This window comes from Cydia pomonella, chromosome 1 (genome assembly GCF_033807575.1).
Source record: "Cydia pomonella isolate Wapato2018A chromosome 1, ilCydPomo1, whole genome shotgun sequence".
NCBI lineage: Eukaryota > Metazoa > Arthropoda > Insecta > Lepidoptera > Tortricidae > Cydia > Cydia pomonella.
In genome coordinates, this window is record NC_084703.1 from 3,448,972 (window position 1) to 3,474,236 (window position 25,265).

The 25,265-nt window shown below is 37.7% G+C and overlaps 2 protein-coding genes across 4 annotated transcripts in view; one reads left to right on the top strand and one right to left on the bottom strand.

Annotated features, from left to right (window-relative positions):
• The window catches only part of LOC133526623 (dipeptidase 1-like), a 314,385-nt gene that overhangs the window by 108,353 nt on the left and 180,767 nt on the right, over positions 1 to 25,265 (bottom strand). The window lies entirely within an intron of this gene.
• Positions 389 to 15,894, top strand: LOC133516278 (uncharacterized). Of its 2 annotated transcripts, none has more exons than XM_061849246.1 (10): positions 389 to 551; positions 757 to 798; positions 2,795 to 2,936; positions 3,616 to 3,799; positions 10,443 to 10,562; positions 10,924 to 11,039; positions 11,988 to 12,146; positions 13,368 to 13,536; positions 14,183 to 14,283; positions 15,773 to 15,894. In XM_061849246.1, the coding sequence occupies exons 2-10, from the start codon at positions 778 to 780 to the stop codon at positions 15,853 to 15,855; spliced, it is 1,095 nt and encodes a 364-aa protein (XP_061705230.1). In that variant the 5' UTR covers positions 389 to 551; positions 757 to 777; the 3' UTR covers positions 15,856 to 15,894. The 2 variants fall into 2 exon arrangements, with proteins under 2 accessions (XP_061705230.1, XP_061705142.1); XM_061849158.1 differs by having other exon boundaries at positions 389 to 533.

Sequence of the window (25,265 nt, forward strand, 5' to 3'; positions counted from 1 at the left end):
GTCATTTGTTGCTGATCGCCGAACTGTCAACAGTGTCAAACCGAGAGTTGTGACGTCATCAGAATGTTCATTGAATCTTCAATGGCGTTTCGACTTGCGTCACATTACGTGTGTGAAAAGCTGTTTTATATTAAATATTTACAAAAATATACTCGTTTGAGGTCTATGTAATTTAACATGTTCTTATAGTTCAAAAGGGATACAATACTGCTTTAAGTAAGATGTAGATGTATCTCCACCTTCCGTAATTTCTAAGGAAGTCGACAGGCCTTGATGTCAATACAGTTTTACAGTCAATGAAACCTCTTTTTAAATTTTCAATTTTGTAAAAGACAATCCAGGAGCTTTTTTCACAAAGTTAAACGTCAACATTTACATCAAAAAATCCGTCATTAAAATTGATGTAAAATTGTATCCGACATTTTGTAAGCGATTTTGCATTAAATATCGAAAATAGTGTGTATTTTTAGTTTGTAAATTCGTATTGTTGAGTGGTGTTGAGTATTACTTTAATCGAGAACTCTTCATAAAATGTAAATTATACATTTTAAGTAAGGTGTATTTTAAGTGCAACTAATAATGATTATGAAAATGCCAAATCTCTAATTTTGTATACCTCGGTTTTCTGGCATTAGAAAAAGGGGTACACAATACTGACGTGTTTTTTATTGAAAAACGCAATAAAAAAAAGTATATACCATATAGTACCACTTTATGCATACAACAACACAATTATTTACCTAGATTTCATTTCAGACTCAGTCCAGTGACAAAGAAATGGCTTTTGAGAAACCTCCAGTAAGTGAAAAAAAAAAACATGAATCTTCACCCTCGCTCCGCGTCGTTCCTGATGCAGAGGTTGTCCATCGCTGTTCAACGTGGCAACGAGGCAAACGTAATGGGTTCCTTTGCGTCTGGAGCGATGCGGCCGAGTTTATTTTTATGAGGCATACAAGCAGACGGATTACCTCGTGGTAAGCGATTACCGCTGCCCATGGACACAACACCAGAGGGGCCGTAAGTGAGTACGCTCTTTTCTTGAAAGCTTGAAGGTCGTATGGGTCCGGAAATACCGCAGGCGACAGTTCATTCCACGGTTCAGCTGCGCTAGACAGAAAGTTCCTGGAGAAACGCACAGTTGAGGACTGCCAACTAAGTGGTGAGGATGGAAATGTTGTTGTGTAGGGCGATGGCGAAAAGAAGCGGCAGGGATAGTATTTTGCGAATAGTATTTTGTGTGTTCGTTTAGGTAAGTTAAAATAGATTTAACTATTTTAACAGCTTTTATTTAACTTGCAATGTATGTATGTATGTTTGTTCGGGGTGGAATCTTGCAACTCAATTTTGAAGCAGATATCTTCAGCCGATTGAGCTGAAATTTTGTATACACGTTTAGTTTGGATGATAATGCATGATAAATTATGTGACGTCATTCTAAATCCAACATGGCGGACCATTCAAGATGGCGGAATAGTTATTTTTAATGCACTTCTACAATATGGGTATCAAATGAAAGGGATTGTTGACAGTAACTCGAAAAAGTATGTGACGTCATTCTAAATCCAATATGGCGGAACATCCAAAATGGCGGAATAGTTATTTTTAATGCACTTCTACAATAACTTAATAAGGGTATCAAATGAAAGGGATTGTTGAGAGTAACTCAAAATAACTAAAAAGTAAAAAATAAAATAAAAGTAAATTTTTTTTAGTAAAAGCTTATTATGAACATATAAATTGTGTATACTTAATGAGGTTATAAGTTGATGATTAAATTTTTAAAGGAAAATTTTATTTTCTTCTTTTTAGAGCATTTAAATAAAAGCTTTTACTAAAATTATATTTTACTTTTATTTTATTTATAGTTTAAATCACGTGTTTAGTCCGAATGTCATAATGTTTCGGCACAGTTGCATAGTAAGGGCTTCCTAACGTAATCAGTAATAACTCTACCTACAAAGCAGGAGCTTCCGGATTCGAATCCCTGCAAGGGCATTTATTCCTTTTCGTTCCGTTCCTGATATAGATGTTATCTTGAAATCTAAGTATGTATTTATCCATATAAGTGTATCGTCGCATACCCCAGACTAGGGTCTTTTGGTCTAGTCAGCGCTATGGAAAATGGCGTCGCTGCGCAGTTGCCCCAACGTTGCGTCGAGCAACAGCCATACAGTTGACTAGACGGCGACGCTCGGGAGACGCTAGTGTGGGGTAGCCCTTAGTTTAGGGCCATGTCGGTCTGTCTAAGAATTTCCTCAAAGACATCCTCGCACAGCTAAACTGTGGAATGAACTGTCGTCATTTAATTGAGTGCCTAACCTTTGGGCATACTCTCATATTAAAGGTATTAAAATCTTTGGTGTTGCGAGTGTCTACGGGAGACGGGAAGGGCATCCGCTAGCTGGCACGCTTGCACCGAGCTGGTGAGCGGGTTAACGAAAAATTTTATGAGCAACGATTATTGTATGATGTAGTGCATAATTATTTTCCATTGTATTTCATCGGAAACATTCGTATTTGTCATGCTACTTCAGTCAACGTCAGTTACTTTTGTACCGAGACTGACTGAAATAGCAAGGCACGTTCGTACGTTTCTGTGAAAATACGATGGAAAATAATTATGCACTACATCTGTAATACTGTTTACCTACAATGGTACACGCGTGCGTGCGCCCGCTCCGTCCACGCTAGCGGACGCTCTAATTGTTTACCATCAGGCATTTCGTCTGCTCGCTTGGCACTTTATCTTTAAAAAATATAGAACAAATAAATGAAAAAATAAAAAAATTGTCAGGTGATCATAGATACTGGAAGTTACACCATAAAAGCTGGCTTCGCATGCGACAACCATCCCGTGGCCATCTTTAGGACGGCCGTCGGTCGCCCGAGCTACCTCAACGGCAGTTACGGGAGGGAGCCTTATGATGTTTACGTTGGTGAGTTGCGCCTTTTAGGGTGTCCGCACGGAGCAGATGAAGGGGTTAACGAAAAATAGTATGAGCGACACTGACCGGCGCGGATGCGGGGTTTTACCTACAATGGCGCCCGCGTGTAATGCGCCCGCTCCGTGTACCCGCCCACGCTTGCGGACGCCCTTAGATATTTACGCTGCAGCGTACGCTATCAGTTTGGAACGAAGTCCTTATGTCAATTGGCGAATGGGGGCTAGGCGAAAGAAAGTTTAAAATTTCCGTCCGTTTTTTTTATTTATTTCGAGAATAAAGTAGCCTAATTTTCACTGACTTACGTATATGCTATAGTGGCGCAGTTGGCAAACAGCCGCTTGGAAATCGGTGGTAACAGCGACGATCCGGGTTCGATCCCCGGACGTGTATGCAGATATTACTTTTTGTATTTTTTTAAATACTTTAATTTCATATTTTTGATTGACTTAGCGAGTGGGACTGTGAGTTGAACATCGTATTTCATTGAAAGTCCTCGTCATCCACCATTGAAGGTCCTGATGTGCTATTTTTAGTATGATACGCCCACAATCCCGACTTATACTTCTTTCCAACCGAGTGATCCACGACACTCACGCGTTTTTTGTTTACAGTAACTTCTTTACATTATTTTAAGGTCCATATAAAATATTTCAAAAATGCCTAATTACAGGGGACGAGGCCATACAACAGGGTGAAGATCTGGAGATCAGCTACCCTGTAGTAAAAGGGAGGATAGTCCATTGGGACAATTTCGAGAGGATTCTCCACCACATCCTGTACAGGGAGCTGAAGGTAGCTCCAGAGGATAGAGCTATCATGCTAGCTCTTGCTGCCAGTACGCCGATGAGCGAAAAGTGAGTACACCAACGAACTAGAATATCTACACGGTGTAACACGAGGAATCCGAAAGATTTTAACCACGCACTTCTGAGGCCAAAACAAAGGAAAAAAAAATATACGAGTTTAAGTAAATTTCGTCAAAAAAAAACAGCATATTTTTTTCAATATTTTGAATCTATTTGTACATAAAAAGTTAATGTTATGGTAAAACTGGCACTGACAATAAATATTTACGATTTCTTTGTAAAACCTTTTTTTGCAAAGGTTACTTGTCACTTTTTGACATATATCAATAAGGATATTTAGACAACGCCCCATAATGGCATTATCGCCATCAAAAAGGCGTTTTCCACTAAGTTACAATAAGATGTTTTTTTTTCTTAAATTGGTGTTAACTCTGAAACTAGGCGAAATCCAGAAAAGTTTATATGACATTTTGGTCTCTAAATGTGATCAGTAATACATTGTTACAATCATTCGGTGTCCTCATGTTAGACCGTGTATAGAGATGGTGCGTATTGGAGGGTTTGCCATCTCGTTACCTGAGTCGAGAGAGAAAACAATTCACGCTTCTAAGTAGATGCTGCTTCTGTGGTTTTTTTTATACCACTAACGTAGCATACAAGCATATGGCTCGCCTGATGGTAAGCAGTCACCGTAGCCTATGGACGCCTGAAACTCCAGAGGTATTACATGCTCGTTGCCGACGTTAAAAATCTGTGCATTCCTTTTTTGATGAACCTCATACTGTAGACCCTCGGGGAAACCTCGGCAGGTAGCTTAAAAGCCTAAGCCGCGGGAGGAAGTTCCTCTTTAACCACACAGTGCTCGACCGTTCGTTCTAGGGTGTGAGGATGACCACCCTGCCGAAGGCGAGCGGTGCGGTTATAGAAAGTAGCCATGGGCATCATGTCAAACAATTCTTCAGAGCACAGCCCATTGTCCAAGCGGTGTTAAATTTAAAAAACCGGCCAAGAGCATGTCGGGCCACGCTCAGTGTAGGGTTCCGTAGTTACTCTTTCGTCACAATAAGCTAAAGTGGAGCTTTAAGTATAGTTAACTGTTAACCAAGGGATGAAACGGTACCTTTCACCCGAGTTAAACAAATAGGCAAATTTGCATAATCAGTACCTAATTAAAGTAAGTCTTTTTACTATGGAGGGAAAACTTTTTGCGATAACTCAAAAACAGCTAAACTGATCATGTACGCTATAGTTTTCATTTAATGTCTTTCTTAAGCTCTACTTCCACGATTTTTTTCATATTTTTTGGACCTATGGTTCAAAAGTTAGAGGGGGGGGGGGACACACATTTTTTTTTCTTTTGGAGCAATTATCTCCGAATATATTCACTTTATCAAAAAATGTTTCTTGAAAACCCCTATTAGTTTTGAAAGACCTTTCCGACGATACCGCACACTCTAGGGTTGAAGCGAAAAAAAAATTTCACCCCCACTTTACGTGTAGGGGAGGTACCCTAAAAAAAAAAAATTTTAGATTTTATTGTACGCCTTTGTCGACTTTATTGATTTGTATATCCATGCCAAATTTCAGCATTCTAGCACTAACCAACACGGAGCAAAGCCTCGGACAGACAGACAGACAGACAGACAGTCAGACAGACAGACAGACAGACAGACAGACAGACAGACAGACAGACGGACATGGCGAAACTATAAGGGTTCCTAGTTGACTACGGAACCCTAAAAATGGACACTTGACATAATGCTTCGCGCCAATGAATAGGGCGTCGTGCTGCCATCTACAGTTCGTGCACGCTACTTATAGAAGTCTGACTCAGAAATGATCCCACGTGTATTGTGCCGTTTGGCGTTTAAAATAGCAGTTGCACTGTGCGTTCTATCAAAATCGTTGCAGACTTGCCTTGGTCTGACTATATATCTTCTACTCTAAAATTTCGAATGCTAACTTTAAAAAAATACGGCCAATATTTGTCTCTCGTAACTAAGCTAAGCTTTCCAAGCTTGACATTAAATATTGGACTTTACTACAATGGCATTACAGTTTGTATTTGTTTACTTCCATTCTATACACCGAAATGAATGAAATTACTACCAAACTTGAACAGTAAATAAACATTTTATTACAAACGAAAGATTACATTTAACCTTCGTATTTATTGCAATCTAGACTTTAAGCATATGGCATTAAAGTTGAAAATTTAACGACCTGTTTTTTGACTGGGATCAGAAGTTTGGAAGAGGGTGTAGGTAAGATAATGGAGGGTGGGTCAGGGGTGGGAGGGGGAGGTAATTAAGTGAGTGGTCTGCGAGCCTCATAAACGGTTGGTGAGATTGTGAAACTAGATTAGGGCAAGGTTTTATTTGACGAGTTTTAATTGGAGTTGGTGACATGGCGATTGAACCAAAGCAAGTTTTAGACCGACACTTTTCACGTCTCTGGCGTTGCCGAAAATATGACGGGATTTACTAAGAAATTACATATTCAGGTTTACATTTCATATGTCTAACATAAAATGAAATAATGTCATATTATTTATAAGCGAAATTTTCGATTCAAGTTTAACAGGAAATATCAGTGGTCATTTTCAAAAAGCGCTGGTGGCCTAGCGGTAAGAGCGTGCGACTTGCAATCCGGAGGTCGCGGGTTCAAACCCCGGCTCGTACTCATGAGTTTTTCGGAACTTATGTACGAAATATCATTTGATATTTACCAGTCGCTTTTCGGTGAAGGAAAACATCGTGAGGAAACTGGATTAATCCCAACAAGGCCTAGTTTATCCTCTGGGTTGGAAGGTCAGATGGCAGTCGCTTTCGTAAAAACTAGTGCCTACGCCACACTAGGGTTGACAGAAAAATGACGTCACGCTACATAGAGCATGATTCCAATTAGTATTTTCGTAATAATTAATCATTTGTCAACCTCTTTAGGTAACTGATACATATACTTGACAATCAGTATAGAAACGAAACTGACATTTTATTGTCACAAAAATAAATAATAGACTATTAATTTATGAATAATACATATTTTTGGTTTTTAACAGCGTAACAAGCTTTTATTCACGTAACAAGTATTTATTATGATACCCATCAATAAGTAAGTTATCTAAATTTGTAGTATTGTAAAACAACTTCCTGTATGTTAAATTACGTCATTTTTGCGTCAACGGCATGAAAAGTACCTACGGGCCCTGCTCCTAAGTTTTGAAGGTTTAAGTCTATAAGGTTTCGAGCATTTAAGTCTTAAAAGCTTCTAACAAATTAGATCAAACTATGCCATATTTGATAGTAATACAGGGTGCCCGTGAGGGACCTGAGCGATTTTAACAGGGTATTCCTGAGGTCATTAGAATTAAAAAAATATTGTATTATTTTTTGTGAAATATGGAAAAAAAGAAAAAATATATTTGGACTTTATCGCATTTTTGTTAGTAAAATATCAATTAGAGTGAATAAACAATACCTCTAAACGTAAAGTTAAAGATTTTTTTCGACTGCAGATCAATTTTATTAGTGACATCAGTCTTTTTGCGATCTGTTAATCACTACATGACCACAAAGTGGTAACGTAGTTAGGTTCATTATATTCTTTAAAAAAAAACACAATAATACTTTCTGCCTAGAACGCTCATTGATTGAGCTCTTAACGCTCGACTCAAGCCTTCGAGGTTCGGGGGGCTTGAGCTTTCAATTGGGAGCGTGCACGACTGTCACGCAACCTAGTGTCCGCAAGTCTAGGGGAAAACGTCAATTCACTACATCTTATAAAACTACTCCAAAACTAAAAACTACTGAACGGATTTTCATACGACTTTCATCTATCAATAGAGTGATTCTTGAGGAAGGCTTAAGTATATAACTTGTTAAGGTTTTGTGTAAATTGTTTGAAATATAACGATGTTGTCGGAAAAAATCACGCCGGCTAGGAGCTTTAATCGAAAACGCTGCCTAATCCGTTTGAGCTATAACAACACAATGTATTGTGGGGTTGTTTCTCATTCATAGGTCTACAAAAAAGTCCGCGATGTTAAATGTCTATCTTTTAAGGATAACTTACTATATCCATTCTTAACTTCTAGAAAAAGATCACGTAATATGTGGCATTTGCAAAGCTATTTACATGGATACATTATTAACAATTATCAAAATAAAAACGTTAGTTATATTAAGCATTTCATATAGATTACAATGGTCGCTTACACCATTCAATTTAAATGAATATTTCAGGAGTAATCGTAAATCAAAGTTTCATTTCGAGCCATATAATTGTACGAAATGTTAAAGACGCTATCCGCAGTTAGTTCAAATTTTTACCACCTTATGCGCTGGGATCGCTTTACTTACCCCCACCATGCACTTCGCACGGTCCCATTAGACCCGAGTTTTTAAAGCTTGAGCTCTCTATGAAGCCCGAGTCTTAAAAACTTACTATTAAGAGCTCGTAAAAAGCTTGAGTCGTTAAGGTTCTGAACCGTTTTTGAGCTCAAACCTTCAACGCTTAAGTCTTCAAAGCTTGAACCTTCAAGGTTTGCGAGTCTTTAAGGTTTCAAAGTCTTCGAGACTAGTCTTTTAACATCACTAGTTAACGAATTCCCGCTCACCGAAAGAGAAAAAGACAAGCTTATGTTTATCAAGGAGTATGACAAAGATGAATGGAATGCGAAAATTAATCAAAAATAACAGATTCTTGACGTCCCTTTGCGCGCACAAACACAGATAAGATAATGACTTGAATGTGGACAACTCTAAATAGCCGAAAGGGATACTGCGATACATTAGAAAGTGATAGCATGATTTGTCCCTGAATCGTTGTTAAACTTCAGTTTTGTAGGATGTTTCTTTTCTGTACGGGAATACTATTACTTATTCTGTGATACCTATAACCTGTCTATACTTACACTCCCTTATTCATAAACGTCTACTAAAGTTGACAAGCCGCTAATAATCGTTTGTCCCTTTCCGACGTATTAGTATGATGGAAAGGGACAAACGATTATTAGCGGCTTGTCAACTTTAGTAGACGTTTATGAATAAGGGGGTAACAATATAATTGACTTCAAATAGGTGTCATGTAACTAAGAGTAACGGGTAGCTAAAATACGTGCTCATAAATGAAAAATAAACAGAGAAGAAAAAAAAATCATAGAACGGAATAAAATCCGTAAAAATATGTAAATAACGCACTCGTTAGGGGTGATTTAAAAACTCAATGGGATGAAATGGCCTCCAATTTGGAAGATTGCATTTTGTGACCCGCTTTTGGGATATTTACTTTTATTACTGTATACCGACTGTGGATGGGTGGTTTTGGTGTGGTTTAATGTGTTTTCACCACATCAGCTCATAAAGGCTCTCTTTATACATTAAAAACTGATGAGAAATTCGCATTTTATCCACAAGCGTGGCAAAGTAACAAGATGAAAATTTTGAGATGCTTGCTCATGTTGGCTGGTAAAATGATAAAATGAATAAATAAAATTGACATTTATGTGATGATTCTGAAAATCTCTAGCCACCGTGCAGGTTAGGATCATGAGGACTCGAATAAAAAGCTTCGATTCTTAGTGAACTGATATAATCTTCCACAAGGAGTACCTTGTGGAATTCCTTGTTAACCAGTAGGTTATCTGTATGGCAAGAATAGCCAAGGTTAAGTGCAGAAAGTGGTTGTTGATAGTATGGAGGATGATGAGAAGGTGTTTTGCAGTATTTGATCAGTACAAAAGGTGGTTTAAATTTAGGTGCCTCTTATTGGCTGTGGTGCAAAATATGTCGAATGCTCCTATTGGTGCTTTTGTAAAAACCTCTGAATACTAGCCGAGCTCGACGGCTGCGTTTAGCTATTGCATTAGGAATATATTGATTTTATACAAATAAAAAGATGCAGAATAACAGAAGGTGTCGCAGAAAGCAAATCGGGACTGGAACCTCAGGTGGCATGAGCTTTCTCTGCCAAAAATGTGGGAGGTCATGCCGCTCACGCATCGGCTTCCACAGTCACCAAACCCGTTGTCTAAACAGCAATGCTTAAATCGTCTGCAATAGACGTAAAGGCCTGTGATGCTGATGAAAAAGTTGCGTTCGCAACAATGATAAATATTTAATAACAATAATAACGTTCATTTGAATTTGATTTGCAATGTCTTACGTATTTTCCTCGCGTGGTTGTGTTTCACCCAAGAGCAAAGTTTGTTTAACCCTCGTTTCGTGCTCAACGCCCTCAAGCCCAACGCTCAAGATTCTTACTTTTAAAATCTCTGGTATCATTATTAGAACAATGGGCTAAACAAAAACAATAATTACTTGTTTTACAGGGGAGCAAAGTTGTTGTTTATCGCCTCGTGCTACACAATGCTACAAACTTCAGGTGTCTTATTTGCATAATATTAACAAAGTGAATTCAGTATAGTCAAATTTTGTAGTCATCTGAGTTTACTGCCATCTTTCGACCCATGTTCTTTCTCTTATATGTGTTTAATATTAAACGGTGTCGCCATCTATTCGAGCATAAATTTTTTGAGACACGTTTTCTTCTTTGAATTATTTATTTTATACGGTGCTATATATATATCTTTGATATTAATGCATCTTCAGCCCTTCATCTATTGCATAGTGAAGTCTTTGGATGAATAAGTTATTAGTTATAAAGCAAAACAATCTATTTTTTTTTTCAGATTTAAATGCTGCGAAATAATCTTCGAAACCCTAAACTCCATCGGGCTTTGCATTCAGTCACAGGGTGTTCTGACTATGTATGGAAGTGGATTCACGTCGGGCATCTGCGTTGATATGGGGTAGGTACCTTTATTGGTCGTGTTTTTAAGGGCGTCCACTAGCTGACGCGGGTGCACCTCCCGGGCGCACGCATGCGGGTGCCATTGTCGGTAAAATCCACTGCACGCGTTCGTGCCAGTTACCGTTGCTCATCATTGACGTATTAAAACCAATGCCAAAGAAATATGACTAAATATATGGAGCAAACTGACATTAGGAAATGCGTTCTAGTAGATGCTAATGTTTGGCAGGAAGCGGGGCAGGATCGGGAAAAGTGGCGTGCTCTTCGGAGGCCAAGACCCTCTTTGGGTCGCTGAGCCCCATTAGTTAGTTTAGTTAGCTTTATTTTGGTCCGACTATGCAATAATTCTTGTGTTTCAGATATGACAAGGTAGACATAGCCCCGGTGTACGAGGGAGGTCTTATTGCGTATGCGCAAACGACCACCGGGATCCCGAGCCTTGAATTACATGACTATATACGAAGGCTATTTGCAGGTGAACATTAACCAATAGGTCATCGCCATCATATATATCAGACCGCTCACGGTGTTCGCAAATATAAAAGTGCAGTTCAGATATTTCTGATCACCCTGCCCGCTCCGATATATTTGATGGCGACGGTATATCATCATAATCATACACCGCACTCCAATTTATTTGCAAACGTTTCTAACTGATGTGCCCTCAAAATGTCTCCTCGAGTGCGATGTATGCTCATAACTATTTTAGCTTTTGGGGTGAACCTTAATGTGTTCAGGTTCTTCTCCGAACGCAGTTCACTGAGCACTGAGACGGCCGTGCGCGCCGCGGATATCGATGACTTCTTATCAAAAATAACATTACGCTGTTTTGGAAGGAATTTTGGTAATAGATTTTGTGCAAAAATAGTGACAAAATTTTAATGATGTTTTTGAGACCTATGTTAGTGATTTTGTTCTATAAAGCTAAAGTCATTTAATCGATATTTACTAGAGAAAGGCCTCAAGATTGTTATTCATATTTTTTTGCAACCGTATTATGATGTAAAGAAAATTTCCTTATCATTGAGTTGAAAATAATATACGGGTGTATGAGTATATGAGTGAGAGGTGCGTAAAGATCAGGCAAATGCCCTGTTCGCGTGTTTTTTCTTGCGTTATTTGCCCACCGCTTGTGTATTCCACGCGTGATGCACATTGTAACGTGCTAGACGCGAATAGCGCTCTGCTGGTACATTCGCCCGGTATGGACGCACTTTTAAAGACATCCTGGTCAAATTCGAGGTCAAATTAGTTTATAGATCGTGTCATTCACGAAGACGCGTGCCTTGACTTTACCCATCAGTTCTCTATTTTAGGACCTTTCTTTCACCCAAAACTATCAAACTCGAATGATCTGTTTTTCTTGTAGCTTTTTAATTTTAACATTTAGTCCCGTTTTTACTGATAAAAAATATATTTGCAGAAAGAAATATCAACATAACCTCTCAACAAGTGCTGCGTAATTTAAAAAAGAAAGCTTACATTACAAAAAACGCCGCTTATAACAGAAAGACCGGTAAAAAAACCTTCACTTTGCCCGACGGCAAAGTTATAGACATCAGCAATGAAGCCTTCATGGCAGGTTAGTGGTATAACAAAATCACCAATTTCGAACATTTAAAGAATTTAATCTCCACCCTATTACGTAAGTTGTCACAGTGACAATCAAAATTAAAGTCACTAAGAACTTATGTCCCTAAATAAATAAGTGAACAGACTATTTGTTTACTCTATATTATTATATGTCTTTTTCCTTCTTTTCTGTTACCTTTCGTGATTTTTCTCACTTGATAGTCTCATCGGAAGATCAGCGCTGGAAGCCACCAGCAACATGCTGAGATGAGGCCATTTCATGGCACTTTATACTTCCTTTGTTTTTGTTATATCATGTAATTTAATGTATCTTGTTTGTGTCTACGAATAAAAATTATTCTATTCTATTCTGATAGGTACTGTCCATACCCAAGGCAGTACAGAAGGCAGCACATATGTTACTGAACTACGATCAAAACTGTTACACGTTGTTGTCCTGTGGAGGCATGTCCATTATACTTGGACTTTCTCCTAGTAGTATGATTACTATTGTCACCTAGTGACAAGGTACGACATGCTACTGAAATTAAATTCCTTGACCGTAACTGCTGCTATCAATCCAAAAGGCATATCAAAACAAGGTATATAGGTAAATAACAACAACCGTCTGAGAGGTCATCAGTATAACCTGGTGTCTCGCAGGTCCTACAACAATCCTCATATACACTTCTTTAGCAACAGAGTAGTCAAAGCTTGGAACAAACTCACAGAGGAGATAGTATCGCCTCAAAGTGTAAATGAGTTAAAGAATAAATTAGATAAGCACAAATCAAATTCTACTCAACACTGAAAACTTACTGATGACTCCGGATACATGCATTATCAGTTTTTTTAACTGCCCGCCTGCTTTACAGATAATAATATTAATAAATACTTATTAAGGTCAATGTAGGAAATATCATCTACAAGATTTTTCGTTGCTTTTAACTCTTGCATCTACATAGAAAACATCTGTAACTCAGGAACATCTGTGGTGAACTCACATATGAATACCCAGAATTTAAACCCGAGACCTGCTTTGTAGGCAGGATCACTACCGACTAGACGAGGAGGACGTCATCGGTCCCCGACCTATCCCATATACGAATGAAAGAATATCTACGCGCAATACGCGTAGCTTCTTCTCTATACCCTGCTTCCCTGCCATACGTATAGCTTCTTCTATATACCCTGCTATACTTAATTACTTAGCTTCTCATCTTATCTTCAGGAGAAATCCTCTTTCAACCGGAGCTAGCAGCTCCGGACTGGGACGTCCTGTCAATACCCAAAGCAGTACAAAAGGCAGCGGAGATGTGCGACCCTGAACTACGATCAGAACTGTTAGACGGTGTCGTGCCCTGTGGAGGGATGTCCATGATACCTGGACTTTGTCCTAGGTTAGTATCGTCAACTGACCTTGGACTTACATAATGCCGTCAGTATTTTGTGTAGTGTTACGGTCGTCATGCAAAGAAACGATCAGAGAGAACAGACTGGGACGTGCTGTCCATGCCCAAGGGCCATTTTATCTAAAGTTGTGCAGTCGCCATCAGATATATCGAAGTGGCTGAAGGAGCTCACAAATATCTAAAAAGGCCTCAATTGTCAAGGCGGTTAGAGTGCTTGTTCAAATGTTTTTGAGCACCTTGGTCGTTTCAATATATTACATTTATTTTTTAAATGTGGGAATAATTTTGTTGTTTCCACTCAGAGTCGCGAGCTCTTTCGATCTTGATAGGAGAAAAGTGTCCCGATATTTCCATACCTTTTTCGATCTTCCATTCCGTATACGTCATACAAAGTCCTATGAAAAATGGTAACGAAATGGAGTTAGAGTCTGTGTGGAAAAAGAAGAGTCGTGGAATGTATGGGACCCAATACATTCCAGGACTCTTCTCATTCCGAACGGACTCTAAAAAACTTTTTTTTATAAGGATCAAAAGAGCTCGTGATCCCGAGTCGAATATACTAAAAACTATAAATAAAAAGACCCAAGTATAGTAGTAGTAAGTAATTTGTCATACAAATTGTTGTATGTTCTAGGTTAAAACAAGATCTGGAAGTACTAACCAACGAGCTAGTGAACGTGTATTCATCGGACGAGGCATATGCTCTCTCGTGGCTTGGTGGCGCCACGTTTGCAGGTAATTTACTCATAGTAAAGTCAACGTGGGGTAGACTGAGCTAAAAAAAATTCTCAAACATGCTCGGGAATGTAAGCATTAGGTTCGTAAATCGAAAACACAAAGAGTGACTAATTTCTGTCCCAGCGACAACGCATAAACGGAATTCGTATGATTCATTTTACACTTAGGAGTAAAATGATCGATACAAATTCCATTTTTGTCCGCTGCGTGCCGAGCGCTGGCCACCCGGGCGGGGTCGGTGCAAAAAGGCATTTTCTGTCTCGGATCTTTTCCATTTTGGCATCTAGGAACCTCGTCAGAAAATGCCTTTCTGTCCATCCCTCGGCAGCAATGTACTAATTATCATTACTCAGACACTATCATAACATTCTGCACAACCGACCTACTGTATATGGAGTCTGATTAAAAACGCAAGCGTTCAAAGCAACAAAAGGACTTATAGACGGTATTAACTGATAGGCGGTTTTCCCACATCAGTGTAATACAGTACATAATGTATAGTTATCGTGCGTGTCGCCCGCGCCAATACGTGTACCGACTAGTACGAGTGAAATACATGATACGTGTACGTGAATTAGCCAGGTAGTCATTTTATTACCTATCGCCGTGAGGCCAATTTGAATGACTGAATGAATGAAATACTTTATTGCGATAAACATGGTATACATAAGATAGTAGATACATTATTGTTAAGTGGCAATACATGTCCAGCCACAAATGGCATGAAGGTACCATTGACAGAATAGCGGATGGAGTGGCGCAAACGCGTTTTGGAAGGTCGCAAGTTTTATGATGAAACCTGGTTCACTGCATTCGCTGACAAGACAATAACGATGACAAGGCATTTCATCTCAATACCGTTCTCCGCAAATTTCCCTTGTCAGGCCATGTCAGTCTCGCATGGGTCTATTCAGCCACCAAAAATGGTGTCTCTCCGGCGTTACCCCATAAATCGACTGCAATAGACTCAAATGCCCTTGATGATGATAATGACACTTGTCATAAATTTGCCAGTTCATTTCGCTCGGATTCGTCCTTACATGTGTTAGCGCGAGCCACTTCATTCAGATCTCATAAAATGATACTTTGATATTTGTGGCTTTCCATTGTATTGTATTGTATAGGTACGGGCGATATTCCGCAACTCGACGACTTGCGCCTATTTTGCGTGATATGTTGGGGGTGGGCTAGTCCTGCCAGCCCAGCTCCTCGAGGAATCCTATCAAACCTTTAATGTTGAGTAGGACCTCGGGGAGGTCTCTCGGAGATCCGTGATGTTTAGCCCTTGTGGCTTTCCATTAGAGAAGGGTTCTTGGCATGTGCAATAAGACCTTTCTATCAGAATTTCTGTTGGAATTTCAGATAAAAAGGACCTTATTGTACTTGAAGCATAAGGACCCTTATGTGACGGAATTTTGTCATAAAAATGTAAGCCAGACCTGGCGTACTTGTATATGCATTAACTAATAAATATGTACGATTTTAGGCATGCCGGACCCAAAAATCTGGGTTACTAAGAGACAATATGAAGATTTCGGAGAGAAAATTGTCAAAAACAAGTTTACTTAGCTGTTAATGTCTAGTTATAATAAAAACATTTATTACCTAGCTAGTAGATTAATCTGGTTTATGTGTGTAATTAAACCCAAAAACATACTTTAATAATAGTAAGCTTAGAATATAATGTAACTTAAAATTGAAACTACCTGCAAAACTAGAACTAATACCTAAAAAACAACATGGGTGACCTTGACCTAGCCCAATATGTTTATAATATTATATTATTATTATAGGACATTATTACACAAATTGACTAAGTCCCACAGTAAGCTCAATAAGGCTTGTGTCGAGGGTACTTAGACAACGATATATATAATATATAAATATTTATAAATACTTAAATACATAGAAAACACCCATGACTCAGGAACAAATATCCATGCTCATCACACGAATAAATGCTCTTACCAGGATTTGAACCCGGGACCATCGGCTTCGTAGGCAGGGTCACTACCCACTAGGCCAAACTGGTGGTCATGGCGGTTTATATTAGGCTAGATCACCCAGATCCGATCCCTGCGGAAGGGTTCCCATAAGGCTGGCCGCGTTCCCCTTTGGATCGCTATGCCGATCCGTTGAGCGAGGAACGAGCCAGCCCTACGGTCCCCGATGACATCAATAATTATTTTTTTAAAGTTGCCTAATTAATTTGTGAGCATTTCGGCACCAAGGTCCTATATTTTCAACTGCGAATGCCGCAAATATATGCCAGCAAGTGAGAGTATATATTTATGCACTCTAACGCATTGACAACAAAGGCGTGTTCAGATATTTGTGAGCACCTTGGCCGCTCCGATATATCTGATGGCGACTGTACCAGGTAAACAGCACAGTATTGTTGAATTGTTTCCACCGAGGAGATTTCTTAGTATTTTATTCAACGCTAGTCGAGCGGTGAGCGCTTGGTGACGCCAACTTTGTATTGGCAGTGAATGCATACTACAGAAGAACTAGAATATGTAGAAGTTAGGAGAGGGATTTTAATGACATTTGATCCTTGATTATTAACGTATATTAAATATAGAAACTCGAATTTTGCCTTAGCGGGGGCTAAAGTACCTAGGAACGCGTCGCTGAATGGTCAATTATTTATTCTGTTCGTGTTTTAGTTTTTGACATGTAATCAATAAGGATGTTTAGATTACGTCCTATAATGGTGTATCATCGCCATCAAAAATGCCTTTTCCACTAAGTTACAATAAGAAGTTTATTTTTAATTGGTATTAACTCTGATTCTAGGCGAAATCCAGAAAAGTTTATATGAAATTTTAGTCTCTAAATTTGATCAGGAATACACTGTAAAAATATTTCGTTTTCCTCGTGTTTCATTGTGTATAATAACGGATCGATTCGAAATTTAATCATACGCCAAAAATTTGCTCTAGATACGATATGGATATGTCAGTGTCAAAACTGACGTTTCTTCAAACAGAAATCCGATTCATATCGTATTTAGAGAATATTTTTGACGTATATTATAATTCGAATCGGCCCGTAAATATCTTACCTACCTTAGGGGTAGACCTCGGCGGACTTTCTCTGATCAAATCGGGGAAATCCTGAAGGCGAAAGAGGTATGTCAGGATCGTAGCAAGTGGAAATCCGTGGTCTCTGTCTACCCCTTCGGGAAATAGGCGTGATTATATGTATGTATTATTTAACTTGCAACTTGTACCTATGTATGTTTGTACAGGTGAAATCTTGCAAGTTAAATTTGACCCACTTCCCTGTTTCCGATGAAGCTGAAAATCTGCATTAATATACAAGTCGGATGACAATGCAATATTATGGTACCATGGAGCTGATCTGATGATGGAGACAGGACGTAGCCATAGGAACTCGGTGATAAAACAGTGCAAACTAATGGTGTTTAGGGTTTTTAGAATTGTCTCGATGACTGTTAGCTGCCTGTGGAAAGAAAAGTACGGTCACGTCTGAAAATATCGGTACGGAAAGTGTCAAAAACATGTATACACTACCCTAATATAAGGTCGTGTATACATATTTTTGGCACTTCGACCGTCTCGATATTTTCAGACTTGACTGTTACAGTCATCGATAAAAGCTTGTAATAATGAAATTTTGCCAAAAACTTTTTTCCTTATATTCTGTTTATTAGTTTAAATTATTGCAGTGTGTCCACTTGTCAAAACACAAATTAATATATTTTGATACAGACAGAGTAATTTAATTTAAATAAATAAATATTATAGGACATTATAGGGAGCGTGCATGAACTGTAGGAGGCAGCACAGGAGCCGTCAGATTTTTGGCGCGAGGCGTAAATGTGATGTTTATTGTTCCGATGTAGCCCACAAGATGGCAGAACCTACTATGCACAAGAAAACACGTGACGTGTACATGTGCATGTTTATAGTTCCGATTCAGGCCACAAGATGGCAGACCCTCCAACGCGCACGGTACCTATAGCAATACCAATATCTAAATTGTGGTCACAGAATATACCTATCCCCCGAATGGAATTACTGTGGAATTTGACTGACAGTCAATTGACATAATCTCGGTTCGGTTAGCAACGCGATGACGGAACGTTCAAAATGCCGATGTATTCAGCCAAGCTTGGCCGCGTTCCCACTAAGTCCTTTATATCGACAGATATGTGTGCGTTTTGGCCAGGGTTATAACCAGTACCCCTAGTGTAAATAAATTCGATTTCGAAACGTGACGTACGCGTTTGCGTTTAGTCTCATTTTGTATTAGATTTAGAAAGAGCGCGCCAAGCGGGACGTTTTGGAAACTCAAAATCCTATACAAAATGAGACTTAACGCAAACGCGTTCGTCACGTTATGATGTCGATCAAATTTACACTAGGGATACAGAGATCGGCGGGTGTGAGCTGTTTTCAGTTTTTGCATAACATGGACATACCTTGTCATTTAATGGTAATTGCCCCATGTGTAATTAATAATTATAAACTAATTAAAATATTTTATTTGGGCTGCCTTCACGTCACGTCGCAATCAAAATCTACGGAATGTGATTAATCTATTTTGCACAGCTTTCTGCCTAAGTGAGCAAGCTTCCTTAGATAATATAATTATTATTGTATATCCATTTCACTCCACTCACATCAGTGGATGTAGTAAGATCTTTTTCTATACAGGGTGATTCATGAGACGTGAGCAGGACTAAGCCTACACAATCAGTAAATGTTAATGAACCGTTCATCATCATATTTAAGTAAAACAATCTCGCTTTATTTCTGTTATTTAACTTTTTGGGAAGGACAAATTTGATAATCTACAATCATGGACACCCTACAACACTTAATTAAGAAAGATAAAACCTCTTTAACCGCTATGAAAGCAGTTTGATTATGAAGAAAACAAAATGTCACACTTGAGTGAGATACGATTTTTCAAAAGTAACCAGACCCCGATGACATTCAATTTGTCACTTGTTATGGATAAAACAAATAGGGTGACCATACATGGCGTAAATAAATTATAACATTTTTTTTTAACAGTAAAAAAATAAAAGAACGTTAATCTCACAAATACTGGTACGAAACAGTTGCTTATAACTTACTGAATGCTCAAGCTTGATCCTGCTCACGTCTCCTGAATCACCCTGTATACAAATAAAGCTCAAATAAAACTGAAGGAGAAACAAATTAAAAATGGAAAATATAGAAAAACTTATAGTTATTTATTACAGCACAGAAAATTAAATGTACAATAAATAAAAAAGCTTAGCACTCGTTTTGTAATGAATTTTAATTTTAGTTTAAGCATTTCAGTCTTGTCTGCCTTTAATATTTAGATATGGATACTCCATATCCATATTAACACCTACAAGACACAGCTACATGACATTAATGACGTAAAAACAGCTCACCCCCGCCGATCTCTGGTTATAACGACGAAAAGGTTATAACCACGAAAATCCAAGTTTTAAAATATCGAGCAACTGCCTTTTTCATTCTAACTTCGCCGTCATTATTAACTTCACTAGTGAGCGATTTAAATGTATTATATTCTCTTTGTATCTCACTCACTCTTCAACTCACTGAAGATTTAACTCGTTCAGTAACTCATTTATCTCAGTGTTACTTGCTCGCTCTTTCTCACTCATGATTCGAATAAGCCGGCCGAGCCAAACGAGTGAGACGATGCAAATATTCGAAACGATAAATTTCGGAGGGTGTCGGGAAAACATGGTGGGATCGTATTCGCGTGATTCACCATCTCTCTCTCTCTCTCTCTCTCTCTCTCTCTCTCTATTCGTGAATAATACCCTATAGTCTACAGATCCACTGAGTGAAATGAGTGATATATATCTCCGGGAGCGAAAGATATGAATCAATCTTCTCAACTCAGTGAAGCGTTATATGTATCTCTAGTTGGGACACTTTCCCTTACCTTTCACCTTTTTATATATTGCTCTAATACTGAGATAATTTTATTTATTTCAGATGTTAAAAATATTTTTTTTATTTTTTTATAATTCAATGAAAAACATCTATTTATATATGCTTAACCTTTTGAACGCCAAGAACACCTAAAGGCGTCGTGCCCACATCGCCAAGGACAACTATAGGTGTTATGGCGGACGCTGTCAAAGTAACCTTCACACTTACAAGTAAGGTTTACATTAGCTCGCTTGCGCCCGGAAGCTTGGCGTTTGAGTGATGTTTGTGTTTATGACATATTAAAGCGTTCAAAGGGTTAACAATATTGCATTAGGAAAAACTCAAGCAATTGTACGATTTGTACTATTTAAGCGCTTCATTTTAGAACGCCTATGACCTCTCTGTTGTAATATCATTGGTTTAAAATAAAATAAATAAGGTTTATAAATATTGCTCGTTTAATAGAATAGCACTGCCAGTACACCCAACACCTTTCATATTTTATTCGTTTTTAGGGTTCCGTACTTCAAAATGAAAGAAAAAACGGAACCCTTTACGATCACTTTGCTGTCCGTCTATCTACATAGACTCTTTATCTCGGGAACGTGTCTGTATCGAATTGAAATTAAAACCATAAATAAATGAATAAATAAATATTATAGGACATAATTACACAAATTGACTAAGTCTCACAGTAAGCTCAATAAGGCTTGTGTTGAGGGTACTTAGGCAACGATATATATAATATATAAATATTTATAAATACTTAAATACATAGAAAACACCCATGACTCAGGAACAAATATCCATACTCATCACACGAATAAATGCCCTTACCAGGATTTGAACCCGGGACCATCGGCTTCATAGACAGGGTCACTTCCCACTAGGCCAGACCGGTCGTCAAATATACCATATATGTAGGTACTTAGGTTTACAGTCTTTTGAAGCTGTGAAAAAAATCCAACTTCTTAGTTAACGTAAACAAAGATACGGCCGTTTATGCCGCAAAAAACATACAGTAGGGCTAAGATGGTCGGTTGTTTATCATCTGTCACCATGCCTGTCACGTTCTAACAAGTATGTAAGTGCGAAAGTGACAATTGACGTGACAAGTGATAAAAATGCGACCATGATAGCGCCGCAGGATGTTTATTTAGTCACCTGCAATAATTTAATTTTAATGTCTATAGGTCATACTGAGCAACTTTTACTGACTGTGCTGGAGAAAATAAACACAGACATAGATTTCTGTCATTTTTTTTTATCATTCAGCTAGATCACACACATCGACTACCATTAATGACTGCCACCTTCGGAATGCTCGTCTGCAGATCTTTATTCATCTAGCAGGGCGATAGTTCTGAATACAAATCTATATCTGTTGCCAGTTATCTTCAAAAATACTGTGAAGGTTTCCAATTTTTACAGGCCCAACCCCGAAAGAGCGACAAAAATTGCCTGTTTCATACATTTTGGCTGCCTGACCTTGACATTTTCTATGAGTCAATTTTTTTTCGCCATTGCGAGGTTGATGCCATAGTAAAAGTTGCTCAGTTTGACCAATATATTCAGCCCGGAAATCCTTGCAGGTGACTACTTAAATAAACTCCCTGTATTAAGAGGCTATCAACACCCAATGTCCTTGAAATTGATGTTACTTAAACAGTTTTTTAAGAAAGACTATTTGTTTTAGTCAAGTAAGAAAAATATATGTTCATATTAATTATATTTCAAAGACCCTGGTTGTACTCGATACATGATTGAACGAAATCGGCTCGATAGAAAATAATTGCAAAGATTGGTCTTAAAATCACAATTAAACTGTTTTATGTCTTTATTGTTTTGACTTATGGGTCTGCAATTAAAATCACAATTTCAAAACATTTATATCTAAACTGCTGTTGAGTAAAATATTACACTAATAATCCACTTTGTTTTTATTTAAATATTTTTCTTATTATTCCCTTGCCCAGGCCCAGTAACATGCGACAGTGCTATCTCATTTACTCCGATACAAATAGACAGTGTGCGCGCTTTAGGTATTGACAGCCTCTTAAGACACTCAAGGGAATCAAAATCTATAGGGGACTTCCATTTTACCTAAAATTATGAAAAACATGTAATATCGTCTAACACTACGAGTAAAGGAAACAATCTGTAAATAAAATATTTGTAAAAAAAGGTAAATTTGTACGGAACCCTCGGTGGGCGAGTCTGACTCGCACTTGTCCGGTTTTTTCCTCCCTGTCAATACATCAACAAGGCTATCAAACCAAAACCATAATAAATCAACTGACCAACTTATTCGTGCGGTTCACGTTGCAATATTTACATACGATTTCTTTGACTGGATTAAGTTTCGGACGGCAAATGTATTTGTGCAGAAAGGGATGGGCACATGTGTGGGGTTTGTTTATGTTTAGGCCCCGGTTTTTATGATTATTTTTTAATAGTATGTTTTATGTGAGATTCGCGTTTTAGCACTTGTGCTGTATATATACATTTAAGTAAATAAAAAAATTATTAACATTATACACGTGCCAGCGAGGAAACGGAAAGATTGTAACAGTATATTCCGAATCGTATTTAGAGACAAAAATGTCATAATAATACATTACGATACAAGTGCGAAATATAGGAAATTCGAAATGAGTGGCGATAAATTAAAACACGAAGGGAGCGTTTTAAATCGACACGAATTGCGAATTACCTATTCGCACATGTATCGTACAACGTTTTGCAGTACATATGGCCCTTTAAATGTTCGACACAGTAACGTAATATGCTAATTTTCGCACTAGTGCGGTAAAGTAGCACCATATCTACTGTAAGCACTTTTTTTTCACAGTTAAAACAAATAAATAAATTTAAAAAACGTTTTTATTGGGTTTCAGTGCATAACGCCTTTTTGATGGAGAGGTCGCCACTATGGGACGTAATCTAGACGTCCTTGTTTACATAATACAAAATGACAAGGACACTTTTAATAGACTAGTTTTTACGAAAATAAATGTACCAATTCATATTAATCCAAGAACATGTACTTATTATGTATAAAAACATACAAAAAAAAAACAATTTTTTTTCGCGGAACCGTCTTAAATTTGTATAAGCTTTTTTCCTTCTTATGACGTCAGGAATAAGTGGTTAATTTATTTCCATTTCCTCGCCGGGACCTTGTACAGTCAACCAATTTGAATCCTAGGCCACTATAGAACCTTGTCGCTTTAACTACTCTATACATGACATGCATCACTCAATAAGCACTGTCGTAGAAGTCATTATGACATGGTTCTATAGTCGCCTGGGAATCAAATTGGTTGACTGTACATTTGACGTAAATTTCAACGTCTTTGTACTTTACTTTTTTTTTTTATACTACGTCGGTGGCAAACAAGCATACGGCCTGCCTGATGGTAAGCAGTACACAAGAATAAGACATAGACACAAGAACAATTAAGAAAAAAAAAAGAAAAAAGAAAAAAAATCTTTAAATGGTAATTCCGTTATCTACTTCGTAGCTCGTAATAAAATTGTAAGCTTGTCTTGTATTGTTATTGTAATTGTACCTATTATTTGAAATTTCAGTCTAAATAAAAATTGTGCTTGTTATTTTCAAAATTCTAAAGTATGCTTGTTATAATTGTTAATCGTGCTCGTGTATTATCTTATTTACTAAATGTAACTGTTAAATTCAACTTTAAATTAAAAATACCCAAATATTGTACTTTTTTACGGAGCAAAGGAATTTTGTATTAGCTGTAAGTGGAAACTGTTTTGGCTGATGTTCTAACTTTATCTTGTACCTTATTGTATTATTATGTGCTGTATGTTTCCCAAATAAATAAATAAATAAATAAAAAATAAAATAAAAAAAAGATATAAATATAAGATATATATACATATAAGATATAAATATTAAGATTCATTTAGCTTTTTTGTTGTCAGGGCAAAGTGTACGTGGAAGTATCATTATATTCATTATAAAAGTATATTTTTTCATAGAAATTAGACATGTTTGATCATATTCTCGAAGTTGGTCATTGCTATTGCTGTGCAGAGCTCTGCACACATATTTATGCACTTATGTTTACGTCCTCCTGGGTCACCCTTTTATTTGTGGTTTTATGGCATTTGTATAAATCAAAAAGTTTTTGGCGAAAATTTCATTTTAGTTACAACATTTTATCGCTGACTGTACGCTGTACTTTACTTTCCACAGGCAACTAATACTCATCGAGACAATTCTCAAAACCCCAAATACAATTAAGTAGTTTGCTTTGTTTTATCACAGAGTTCCTGTGGCCTCTTCCTGTCTCCATTATCAGATCAGCTCCAAGTTATTTTAATTTTGCATTAGGTATCATTCGATTTACATAAATATGCAACATTTCATCTCAATCGGATATCAGGAAGGGGGTTAAATTTAGCTTCAAAAATTTTACCCACACTAAGTAACTACTAGTCATATAAGTACATAATTATGAACTAGCAGGGGAAGTTAAATAAAAGCTTGTAAAAATGCAAATTTGTGGTATTACGGCCCGATTCGAAGAATAATTAAGACATGTTTAAGATCTTGGAAAGATCGATAACTAAACGACAAGTCAAAATTGACGTTTATTTCGATTCCGCTGTGATCCCAATAAGATGTATCTACGATATTTCTAACGTCAAAGTGACATTGGTTGCCCGAATCGAGCTGCTTCTGTCATACAAACGATATCTAAATGAGAACTTATCTTAACCAGAACTTATCGTTATCTTATTTACGTTTATCGTATCTCATTCGAATCGGGCCGTTAGGTCCAGTCCGTAATGGGCCACCTTACTTATACCGTGACATAATACTTCTTGTCACAAACTGTAACTGTTTCACAGTTGTCTCCTGGCTGACCGAACAAAACACAATAGTATTTTATGCAACAGTTGTATAAGGGCCAAAAAAGGCGAGTGGCGTGAGTTATACGCCACGAGCATTTTTTGACCTACTTATACAACGTTGCATACAATACTTTTCCTACGAGTCAACAAAAATAAATC

Bases quoted from the DNA above. Each gene is read 5' to 3' on its own strand.
- LOC133516278 (XM_061849246.1), top strand. From the start codon at position 778: ATGGCTTTTGAGAAACCTCCA. The intron at 2,937-3,615 runs GTGAGTTGCGCC...GCCTAATTACAG, and splicing joins GCCTTATGATGTTTACGTTG to GGGACGAGGCCATACAACAG. The intron at 14,284-15,772 runs GTAATTTACTCA...GTACGATTTTAG, and splicing joins TGGTGGCGCCACGTTTGCAG to GCATGCCGGACCCAAAAATC.